This window comes from Humulus lupulus, chromosome 1 (genome assembly GCF_963169125.1).
Source record: "Humulus lupulus chromosome 1, drHumLupu1.1, whole genome shotgun sequence".
Lineage (NCBI taxonomy): Eukaryota > Viridiplantae > Streptophyta > Magnoliopsida > Rosales > Cannabaceae > Humulus > Humulus lupulus.
In genome coordinates this window covers 103798382-103810867 of record NC_084793.1, presented here as the reverse complement: position 1 = coordinate 103810867, position 12486 = coordinate 103798382, and the positions used below count along the sequence as shown (strand labels likewise).

Here is a 12486-nt window from a genome sequence, read left to right as displayed (position 1 = left end):
AATATTTACCTAAGCTACAGTAAAAAAAATAACTTCGAAACATGCACAGTCAGGAGACTTACAGAGTGTTTGGCTGGGAAGTGGATGAAGGAGTCGCCTAGGTTGGAGCTTCGTCGGAGTATTTGTTTCCAAAGCTTCGAAGGAGTCCTTACGCCTGAGCTTCTTGAACGCTGAGAGGGGCAGACGGAAAGAAGAGGGTTTTTCTTCTGAGATGAAGAGAGAAGAAGAAGAGAATTTCTGAGAAATTTCAAATGAAAGGGTGGCCCATGCGTAGGGTGGCCCATGCGTAGGATGGCCACCCCTTTTATATACGTGAAGGGCCACATAGGGAGGGTCGTTGGATGGCCCTGATGTGGGATCCAGGGCCCCCCACTCGATATACGAAACGACGGCTGGGTATAGGCTAGGCCATTAAATGCTGTTCTTGGAAGACGTACCGTCGCCAACCACGATGTTCCACGTATCAAACGCCTGCGTAAAATGTGGAATGTGAAGAGTTCATGGGGAAGCCTAAAAGCCCCTACTGTGGCCTTATACGACGTCGTGTACCACGAGCAGGGGCTTGGGGGGCAGATGTACGCCCTGATTTTCCCACGGGCTGGTTAGCGAGCTGAGATACGACCTAATCATGGTTACCGTGTGGACGTCCCCAAGACCGGAGCTGCCATCGTAAGGTCCTACCTCTTTAGCTCGAGGTAAACTAAGGGTTCACCAAGATTGCTCAAAGGACTGAGTCTGGACCCTGAAGGCCACAGGTCGAGGTAAGCATCCAGCTCGTGGTGCGAGCTAGATGTGGAGGTTGTGACCTTGTATGAAGTCAACCACGCAAGGTAAACGTGCATATATCAGACATCACGTGTTTGATATATCCCTGACTTCTCGAACACGCAGCAGGAACGTGCGTATTCAGACTCCCACGACTGGTTTGGGCCGTGCAGCCCATTATCTCCTTACCTGTTGATTTGACCACACTTATGTGTCAGGTTTAGGAATTAATCATGAATGTCACAGAGTTGACATGATAGGTAAGAAGGTCACGGGATGACCTTCTTACCAACTCCCAGGTGCCTTCTCCTATAAATATGGAGACCTTGGGAGTTAATAGGGGTTGGATTCTCTATTGTAAGAAATACCCTGTAATCAAATATCCAGTATATAGCAATAATACTGACTAGTGGAGTAGAAGGATTTTAACCTTTGAACCACTCAAAAAACGCATTATGAGTCACCAATTCATTTTCTAAGATCATATATCTGTTTCGGTTCAACCTAAGCACTAATCTATAATATTACAAATATATAACATATATAATATTACCTATAAAAGGTGCACAAAGTTGAAATCTCTATATTTATAAAACCTAATAAAAAAAATCATATTTCACACAATTTCTACTATTCAATTTTCATTGTAAAAATTAAAATATACTTAAAAATTCCTTAAAAATGATAAAATAATTAATATACAAAGTGATATATTAATTATTTTGGAATTGTGCTAAAAATAAATTTAATGTCAATTTACTAAAATTACATATTTCGAAATAATTAATTAATAAACATAATTGTGGAGAAAAAAAAAAGAGTGGTGACAATATCGTCACCTAAATCTATATTCCAATTACTTGATAGCGTCACTTTTATTCTTCTCCAATGACAATATTGCAACATGTTTTTGTTTATCATACTACAATAAGTGTCAAATTTATTAATACACGACAATATCAATGTTGGCTCGTACAACACTGGAACCTTCATACTAGTTATTCTGGAATCAAACTGAACCTTCTTCGCTCTTCTATTTTTGTTTTAACTCCATACTTCCATTTCTTTACTATTATATACAACATTTACATGAAAATAAAAAGAGTATATACAGCATATACAGTCACTTCTTTTTCTCTCTGTTTTGGTACAATAGTAAGCAGTCACTTTAAAGTACTAGATTTTCCCTTTGAGTCGAAGAAGCTAATCATATGATTATAAATATCTTCCATCGCATGCACGCTGATAATGAAGTCTAGATGACCATAGTTCTTAAGATACAGCAACTCTGGAGTAGACTGCAATTCTTTGAGGGTGTGCTTCACGTCGGTCGCATCTGCTAAAGCATCATCTCCTCCGTAGCCCATCCATAATGGCAATGACTCAGGTATATTGCCAAGATTGAATTCGGGGGGTTTCAATTGACCATATTGTATCAGGTTTTTTACTACTCCATAGTCATACTTGGAAAAAGTACCCTTTCGGATCACTACCACGCCAAATAAAATAAGAAAAACAAAGTTAAAAGAAGAAAAACAAATAGATAGCTGTACCAAGACGAGTCATCCTTCAATTTCCAAAGGGAAGGAAATATTCACTGTTACTTTGGAGGTGATTTACCACTGGAACTCTCAGCTGCCTAAGAGAATTTTATAAAGAGCTAAGCGCTATAGTACATACTTTGGAAGAGATGACGTATGTTCTTAGTTGATGATGGGTGTGGTTCATACTCAAGATAGAAATTCACACGCGAGTTGTTAAAGCAGCAATTCTTCCCTGTAATGTTTTGCCGAAATAACTTTATGACATTAAGTAGTGTATGCAGAAGAAAAATGAAAAACATTATTGAAAAGGACCTTGCCAATTTCGATTGCAGGAACTAGAAAGTAGATGATTAACCTGTGATGGATGTTAGCAAGTCATTGCAATCTAAATGGCCATCACATAAGGAATTCAAAAGATTAACATCCCAATCACTGAAAATTTGTGGCAAAACATAATATTAATATAATGCAAACCCATAGTACTAGAGAAAAAACAGAGGAAAGGAAAACTAGAATAGACCTTCTGAAGTTAAGTTGATGAATACCCATGGCAAGAATCATCTGTTGAAATGAGCAGAGATTATCATCTTAATCATCAGAAATATGTAGATGTAGTCAATAATACCAAGAAAAAAAATACCTGATCAAGATGCATATTAACCATTCTAAGCACAAACTTGGAGTTTATATGCTCCAAGTACGATATTGGACAAAGAAGAGCAGCAGCTTCAACCATTTCTGCTATATTCGGCTGAGTGAAAGCAGCCAAAGACATTATTGTCCCCTGGAAAGAAAAAATGAATTAGAGTTACACAGATGTAGCAAACTTATAGTTAAGCGTTGAGATAAAGACAAGTTCAAAACCTGTGAATGTCCAATGACAAATATTTTTGTACTGGTTATTGCATTGATGTAGCGAAGCATTGCTGCAAAATCATATAGAGTCAATTCCTGCCAACTCCAATCCCAAAAATCCTGCAAATTAAAAGTTGGAACACATGATATCTTCACATGCAGAGCATAATAAGCATAATAAGATTAAAATCTGGTTTATATATATCATTCCTAGTAAATGTTATAAAACTTTGGATTGGCTTGCTAAAGTAACTCATAAGACAAAGTTATGTTGCTTAGACCACATATATATACTAAAGTTACAGATTATACACACATATTTGGGTATATCGAAAGTACCTTTCTAAGACAAACGTGTAATGCAAATAACAAAGAAAGAGTTTGTATATCACATATGTCTCCTCCACATGTGTTTCCCCTTCAAGATCTCTTTTGTTTTCTCTTTTCAAATAAATGAAAAACCCACTAATTATTATCTATACAATTTAGACCGAAGAGTGGTAACTCAAAAAGTTAGGCATGTGATTTGCTACTACAATGTTTGAAACTTGAGTCCCTCCTGAATACCTACATAACAATACGATAATTTTCTGGTCTCCAAATATTGTAGGTTAGGCGGGGAAACCTAGTTTTAAAGAAACATTATCTTTAAATTTAGTTATATTGATGTATCCAACTCTATTTCTCAATCTCTATTGTTTGTTCTCTTGTATTACTTCTTGACAGTGTCCACATGTGTTTCCCTTTCAAGATCCTTTTTGTCTTCTTTCTTTCAATCTACGAAGAACCCACTAGTTTATAATATATATGATGTATTTATGTATGTTTTCCAACTCTATTTCTCAATCTCTTGTGTGTACTCTGCTCTCTTGTATTTTATTCCCTTGGGATAGTGAGGTGGGAATAGTCCAGTGGCTAATCCCTCATTCATCCGAATCCTGATTCACTGCTACTTAAAATCTTGAAACAAATTTATACATTCACTTTTATGTGACTTGAACCCTAAACCTCGTTTACACATACAGGTCTACATACAGTCTCAAGTGGCAATTGATTGCAACATCAATTGAATGTCAAGGAGCATTCGAGACAAATAAAAATAAATATATGCACAGAAGCAGTTAAAATAACATCCAGATGCCCAAAATAGAGAAACCATTTATGGACGGGAAAGAGAAAATGAAAGAGTACACAAGGTATACCTTATCTTTAAGGGATAAATATACATGTCCATGACTCCAACGTGTTCCACGCACATTTCCCACCCAAACATCAAAACCACGATCTGCAAGGATGAAGCCCAATGACTCTTTTGGAGAATTTAAAAACCACGCATCTCCTCCCTGTTTGCAAGATAGAAAACAATGAGAAAGATGCAAGTTACCCATCCTTTTCCTCAAATACAAGTGAGTAGCGGTAGTTTGATTCTACTCATAAGTAATAAATACCCTATAAACACCAGAAAAGCACTACACTAGTACCAAGCTTACCATCTGATAATTCAACTGTGATCTTTCTTGTAGTGGTTTCATAAGTAATTAAAATAAATGCCAAGAAAACTCATAATCATTTCAGATTATAAGTAACAAAATGCTCATAAAAACTCATAATTGTTTCAGATTAAACACAGAAATCAGCACCTACTATCAGTAAACCTTTCCTAATCAACTAATTTAAACTATTTTAGAAGTCTTACTCATTTTCCAGTCCATTTCTATTATCTGTCTTAAATTTATCTTGCACCCGGTACAATCTCAATCATGATCCTCATTTTAATATGGCAGAAGAAAAGCAAAACACAAGGCAGTAAGAGATACACTAACATGAAATAATCAAAATGTGCAGAAGCTATTAAAATAGACAATGAAAAAAGATAATAGAACCGTTCTTTCTCCTTTCATTAAGTACTCTGCTATATTATCTTATGCTAATTCAGAGAAAGAAGAATTATAACCAATTCAAAGTATAAAAGCAAACATTAAAATGCTCATCTCCATTTATGAAACAACAATACATCCATATATTATTACAGTAATTCAGGCAGAAATTGTTTTACTAGAACAATTTTCCCCGTAAAAGAATAAGCACTAGTTATCTTTAATGATTGCCGTTCAGACTAGCGCTGTTCAAAACCAAACAAAAAGCATAATAACAACGCCACTTGCATTTCAATTTGGAGAACACGTCTTGTCAATCAGTATTCAGTAAAACAGGAGTAGCATGAAAGCAAAGAACATTACGCTAGAATTCTTTTTCTTTTTCAGCTTAGGTATCGACTTCGACATATCAATAATCCAATTTTTTATTTCTATTATTCCTTTAAATTTTTAAACAAATAAAGGCACAAAGCAGTAAAATAAACTGAAAGAAGAATTACCATAAAGAGTCCGTGCTGAAGCAAAACAGGGGGACGTGGGTTTTGTCTTAAATTTCCAATGTTGGACGATGACACCCGTTGTAGAGCCAACAAGTAACCATCATCAGTTTGAATCTAAACAAAGTAGTACAACAATCCACAACTCAGTTCCACGCTTTACTTTTTCTTAAGATTATAATAATTGGCAAAAATAAACTAATACGAGCAATGTTATTAAACAAACCGACAATGTAACGGAAATTCAACTCAATCTAAGAAAGAGAGGAGTTGGGAAAGAAAAAAAAAAAGGCAAGTTCGGCTGCAATGTGTGGGAAAATAAAGAATAAAATTGAAAATTGATTTGATTCAAAACTCGATCGGCAATCAATACGTCCAGAATGGGTATAAAATGGGAACAGCCACATTCGGACATTTAATTATAATATTCTTATTTATAATTATTATTTTTTCAGCCAGTTTCTGATCAACCAAACAGAATCTTAATAAACAAAAAAAGAGAGAGAACCGTGTGTTCGGAGCAAGCATAACCAGCAGGGCGAATGATCTGCGAACAGAGACTGAGGTCTGGCGAGAAGCGGTCAAAGCTGAAATTTCCAGCGGAACTGACATAAATTAGGGCAGAGAGAAAGAACATAACGGCCACCATCGCTTCCGAAATCGCCATCTGACATGAGGACCCAATAGCAGAAATAGGCGGGAAGACAACGGCCGAAACAGGTTGTGAGTAGAGTGGAACCGAGTCTCAGGAACGGGCCGGAATTCCTTGTCTTTGTCCTACTCTATTTTAGTCCTAGCCATTTGTAGATGGATTTTTTGTGGCTCGATCCTACTGTAGCGCTACACACGCTATCCAGAAAGTGGTGACAATCTCCAACAAACACTCCCAAATAAAAAAGTGCCCGAGCTATGAATAATAGATTATTGTCCCTTGTTTTTTCGAGGGGTCACCCTTCAACTATTTACAATATTTTTGTAAAGTGGGATTTCTAGCCGACTTGTCGTTATTAGCGTTACGAGTATAATTTAAAATAAAAAAATATATATTTTTTATAAAATATTAAAATTAAAATTATTCAAAGATTCAAAAAAAATCCATTTACTTTTTAATTAAAACAAAGTTATTCTTTTAATAAATTCTTAAAAAATTAATTAAATAAAAGTTTTAAATATTAAAAAAAACAAGCTGAGACTCATCTAATTTTTATTGCTATTTGGCAAAATTAAATTATTTATATTTAATAATGATGGAATTAATAAAGTTTAATTTAGATTAGTTTAAGTTTTATAAAAAAATAAATCATTTCTTGATTAATTTTTTTAATATTTGAATTTTTTATTTATTTAATATTTTAAGAATTTATTCAAAAAAATTAATCTTAAAAAAATATTTTTTTTAATTTTTGAAATATTTTTAATTTTAATATTTTATGAAAAATATATATGTTTTAATTTTAATTTATATTTTATTTTAAATTATACACATGACGATGACGTATCAATGACAAGTCATCAATTCATTAACCCCATAAGATAAAACTCAACAGAAATCTCACTTTAAACCAAAATAAATAATTCGTTAAAAACGACTCAAAAAATAAAAAAGCACAATAATATTTTATTATAGTTGAGAGTTAAAAATTCTGAATAACCAATAAAAAAATATAAAATTTTACACAGCTACAAAATTAGCACATTTCTAAAATAAAAAAATGCTGTTCGGCTGTACTTTTATCATTTTTACTGGTTGGTGTTTACTTAAACAAGGTTTGGTAAGTTTATATATCTATTACTTATTAATAAACGTGAATGGTCAATTTTTTCTGTTCTTTTTTTTTTTTTGGCGACCCTCAAATCCTACCCGTTCCCTTTGTGTATAAAACTTGAGTAATCTATACCGTTCAATGTAAAGTCACTGTTAAAAAAATGTATGTAAATATTAATAAGTTATGATGCTTAATCTTACATATAGCTAAAATGGATCGCTTTGGAAATCGTAACACTTATCCTCTTGCTTTGATCTTTATTTATCTTTTCATTTTTAGTTATTTGATTTTTTCTTCCATTATATAATCTTTTACAAATAATATATTAATATAATAGATATTAAAATTTGTTATTAGAGATTGTTTTTCTTTTCCTTTTCTATTTTGTACATTTTAAAATGATTATTTATGATTTTTACCTCGAACTATGTCTTATACATTATCGTGTCCCTAATTTTTTTGGGCCGTTAAAAATTCCCTCCGAATTATTCACTGTGTTGTAATGTGGGACTTCCATCTAATTTCGTCTGATGTGGCTGACGGAATGTTGATGTGGTCATTTACTCGCTGACGTGTATTAGTCACATCAGTGCCACATGTGTAATTTAAAATAAAAATAAATAAATTCAAAAAACTTATTTTCTTATTAAAAATATTAATTTTGATGATTTTAAAATAGAAAATTGTTGATTACGATTTTGGCCAACGGCGAGTAGACGCAAAAACGACAGTAAACCTTTAATAGAAAATGAATGACACAAATAATTTTATAGTGGTTTAGCCTCAATTTGTTGGTAATAGCCTAATCCACTTGGAGTTGTGATATATGTAGCATACACTTAAGATCAGATGAACCTGAGTCAACTGAGTTTCTCAAGTGTAAGTAAAAAAGTACAATGTTTCTCTCTCTAAACTCTCGAAAAATGCTCCCAGAATGCCTCCAGTAACAGTCTAAAAGTCTCAAAATTAGAGAGTCTAAAAGTCTCCAAAAGATCATATCCAGCCAACGATGCCATGAGCTCTTTATTTATAGGCTCATAGATCGTACCTGAAAAATATCTCGTTTTGATGGGGTCTTTGGTTGTTTCAACCAACTTTAATTAATAAATAATAAACAAATTTAAATTACAACAATATAACTATTACTTCGGGATATTTGAGATATTCACATGATAGTTGCGAGCTATTCGGGTTGAAGTTGTTACTGAGGTTCTATAAAGAAATCATTGGGCAGTTAACTCCTGAAATTCTGACACATTCGATCGGCTACACCCTCAATTTGACATAACTGGTCGGATGAACTCCATTCCACAGATGACTGGTCGGATGAACTACGTTACTGGTCGGCCAAACTGCTTGTCTGGTCGGGCGAGGCTTCTCTCTGACCAGACAAAATTATTCTCTAGTCGAATAGATCATTTTCTGCCACCTGTCACCTCTGATTGCCATGTTATCAAAATGAAATTTTAGGGATAACATTTGCCCCCCAAGTTTATTATATGATTTTCTCACATGATAAACTTTTCCTTAACTCCTCCGCAATAAATTTAATAATTATTGTGTCTTAAAATTCCAAAAATGACCTTTGGCACTCTCCCGCCTTTTTCAAATAAAGGTATAATTAAATTTTTTTCAGTCCACTAAAAGGACAGTTACTAATTTCCCAGAAGGTGGGATAATGGGATACACGAAAATGAGGAGTTGAGGGCTCCCTCTTTTCCTATAAATAATCTCATGCTTGCCTCACCCTCTCATACCAAAACAAACATCATAAAAAGCTCCTCCTTGCCATGGCCAATCTCTTCTTCAAGTTTTCGTGTCTCTCCAAGCAATTTCAAAGGAAATTCTCAAGAAACCCAAGGCTTTTCAACCCATTTGAGTAAGTTCTCTCTTCTTGATCTTTATTTTCAAGTATTTTAAGCTTTAAAATTGTACACAAAAACTTGTTAGAACATGTACATGCTGAAACCCCCTTTTGGAATGCATTCTTAAAAATTTTGTGATGAATCTTTGTAAAATAGAGATTTTGTGGCTGATTTAGTGTAGTTTAGGCTTTGGGTTTGTCAAATTTTCCTTGAATTTCATGAAATTTTGAAGAAAAAATGATTTCTCATTCAACATTGTATTTTCGGGTTCATGGGTATAGGATGAGCATTTGATATTTTCTTGGGACTTGTTAAACCCTTGAAATTCCACTTTTTTATCTTGTTTGCATGCCCCAAGATTAGGAAAATGTGTTTATGTTTCATGTTATGCTCCATACCCTTTAGCCCAACGAATTTGTTTTTTCTTTGCCACCCCTTTTTGAGGTTTTGACCGCTCGGACTCTACTGAGCTAGTCGGACTGCTCGAATCCTCGGACTGCTCGGATTCCATTGAGCTAGTCGAACCACCAAGCCCTTTGAAACTATCTAGCCGACCGGATTCCACTTTTGGCCCTTGGAACCCAAACAGTTCCTCGGCAGCACTCCTTAGCTGCTCGGACACGCACCTAGCTACTCGGACACACGCCTAGTCGCTCGCACACGCGGCTAGCCGATTGGACACACACCTAGCCGCTCAAACTCGCCTAGCTGCTCGAACACACGCTGTAACATCCCAAAATTACCTAATAAGGCTTAGGGCCTTAATTAGGGGGCTGGGATGGAAATATATGGAATTATGTGTTTAACTGTTATATTAATTGTTAATATATGTGAATTCTGTGATAATATGATTAAATGCGCATATTTAGGGATATTAAATATGCATTTGGGCCCGCTTCTTATGAGAAGGGCGATTTGGTAATTTGGCCTGTTGCGGGCATAAATGTGTATTTGTGTGCATATATGTGATATATGTGAGAGATCACATTATTATGTGGGTTTATTTGAATTAATCGACATGAGGAGATACCAGGGAGAAAGTTACCGGGAAAGTCACAACGGGCCCCGATACCCGACTTGTGGCGAGTTAAGGGGTATGTTGGGTATTAGATATTTAATTGGTTATTGGGTTATGAAAATAAATATTTGGAGATATATTTGGAGTTAGAGTGTTAAGAAGGGAATATTTGAGAAATTTACTATTTTGCCATCAAGGACGTTTTTGGTACCCCGAGCCTTGAGATTAACTTAAGTCACTTAAGGGACAAAAGACAAAAGTGAGAAACATGTAGAGCTGCCTAAATCGACTCTCCCTCTCCAATTACTCTCTTTTCTTTCTCTCAAGGACTTCCAAGCTAACCTTTGAAACCAAGGGATTTTTGGGCTAGGTTTACAAGAATTGGGGCTCTAATCTTGGGGAATTTTTCAATTGCAGCTTTGGGTTCAAACTATTATTGAGGTAAGTTTTGAATTTCATTTTCTAGCATTTAAATTATGTATTTCTTGGCTGGTTTTTAGTGTTCCTGAGCCTTTGAAGTTCAAAGATTGAATTGGAGTTTTGATGAGGTTTTAAGCTAGTTTTCTGTTGGGTTTTATTGCTGGGAACATGTTAGAGTGATTGGGATAGTTGAATTAGGTTTTAGGGTGAACTTTTGTATGGTTAGGATTGAATTTGGCTACTGAAATGGAGATTATTTCGTGGTTCGAGGGACCAAGTCGTGACCTTGTTCTTGACAAGTCGCGACTTAGCTCGAACCAAGCGCCTTGGGAGGTCTCTGCCTGGGGGGGGCGCCGCGACTTGATAGGCCAAGTCGCGGCCCGTGCCTTTGGACAGAGAGGAGGATGAGGCTAGACAGGGGGTGCGTCACAACCTACAGAGGGGCAGGTTGCGGCCCGCCTAGGCAGTTTTTCCTTGGGGAGTTTGTATTAAAATAGAACTTTTTCCTTAGGGCTTGGGATTGTGTTCCACTATCCCGTTTGGTGGAACCCGAAGCCCCGAAGGCTAGGATTTGGTCCGGAAGCCTTTGAGCACTCGATATTAATAGAATCCTATTTTATGGTTGTGGCTTAGGGTATCGCTAAGGGCTCGGAACTGGGATCGTGCTCGAGGGTCGTTCTCGTTTACGCTTACTTGGACTTAAGGTAAGAAAACTGCACCCCGAAACGTGTTGCGTGTGATTAGGACTTGGCCCATTCATTATGTGTTATTAGGACTTGGGCCCCTGGATTGGTTATGTTGGGCTATGAGTAGGGCATGTGGCCCCATTATATGAATATGCTTGGTATTATGAAAATGGTTATCCAATGAGGTTATATGATTAGAGTGAGTATGTGCTTAATTGTAGGGATGTGCCTATCCACATCTGTTCCTTATAAGTAAGGTATGAAATCCTAGATCAGGGCTTGACTTATGAGTCAATGACGACAATAGTGTGTTGTGTGCTGGTTGAAAGGCATTGGCCTAAACCAACAACGTATTATTACGTTGATCGACTCTAAGGTCGAAGGTCAACCACGGGGGTTGGGCTAGCTCTATGGCTAGTGAGATAGAGCTAAGGGTGAAGCCCTAGGTGACTCTATGGTCACGTAGCTAGGGCATAGGCCCGAGAGTTGGCTTAAAAGCCAACTGAATAGGGTGACGGCCCCAGGTTGATCCAATGATTACTCGATTGAACTTACATAATATTGGTTATGAATTGATGTCGCTGATTTTGTTGAATGGTTATTTTAAGTTATATTCTCTGTTGTCGCATGTTCTGTTTTCTTGCTGAGCCTCGGCTCAAGGGTGCTTTGTGGTGTAGGTAAGGGAAAGGGAAAGCTTGACCAGCCATGAGTTGGAGAGCTTCGGTGGCAACGTGTATATATGCGGCTGCTTGACCATCACGGTCGGGGTTATCTCAGAGGAACTAGGATTGTAGCTCTGTTTTACCGCTTAGGTCGGCTGATGTAACTTTTGATATGTATCTATCCTTTTTAACAGTTGAGTTGTAATATTTTGGGATCCCATGTTATATAAAACCTTTGGAATAAAAGTCAATGGTTCTTTGACCAAAATTTTTAACCCTAACCCTTGTCACTAACCTTAGTTACACGTTTTAAGCCAAATGACCTAATTAGCAGGTCTGACACAATTTTAAGTACACAGTGTAACAGTCCTGGATTAGGAGGGCGTTACACACACCTAGCGACTCGGTCATGCACCAAAACTTTAGGCCTTATGCCCCCGAACACATGGCATTCGAAACAATTTACTTTTTTTCTTTGTGAATCGCTTAAAATTGTTATCATTTCCCAAAAAATGTCTTTATCTGGGATAA

The 12486-nt window shown here is 36.1% G+C and overlaps 1 protein-coding gene across 1 annotated transcript; it reads right to left on the bottom strand.

The window, feature by feature from the left end:
• Positions 1 to 1611: 1611 nt before the first annotated feature.
• On the bottom strand, positions 1612 to 6476 carry LOC133796622 (triacylglycerol lipase 1). The gene is made up of 9 exons (XM_062234224.1): positions 6047 to 6476; positions 5542 to 5655; positions 4367 to 4507; positions 3174 to 3284; positions 2950 to 3093; positions 2830 to 2870; positions 2665 to 2741; positions 2446 to 2541; positions 1612 to 2254 (listed from the first exon to the last, which is right to left on the bottom strand). Exons 1-9 carry the CDS (start codon positions 6203 to 6205, stop codon positions 1929 to 1931), a joined length of 1209 nt encoding a protein of 402 aa, XP_062090208.1. The 5' UTR covers positions 6206 to 6476; the 3' UTR covers positions 1612 to 1928.
• Between the last annotated feature and the right edge of the window lie 6010 nt (positions 6477 to 12486).

Excerpts from the sequence above, each read along its gene's own strand:
- LOC133796622 (XM_062234224.1), bottom strand. The coding sequence starts at position 6,205 with ATGGCGATTTCGGAAGCGATGGTGGCCGTTATGTTCTTTCTCTCTGCC. Across the intron at positions 2,871-2,949 it reads TTAATATGCATCTTGATCAG|ATGATTCTTGCCATGGGTAT; the intron begins GTATTTTTTTTC and ends TCATTTCAACAG. Across the intron at positions 2,542-2,664 it reads CTTGCTAACATCCATCACAG|GGAAGAATTGCTGCTTTAAC; the intron begins GTTAATCATCTA and ends AAAACATTACAG.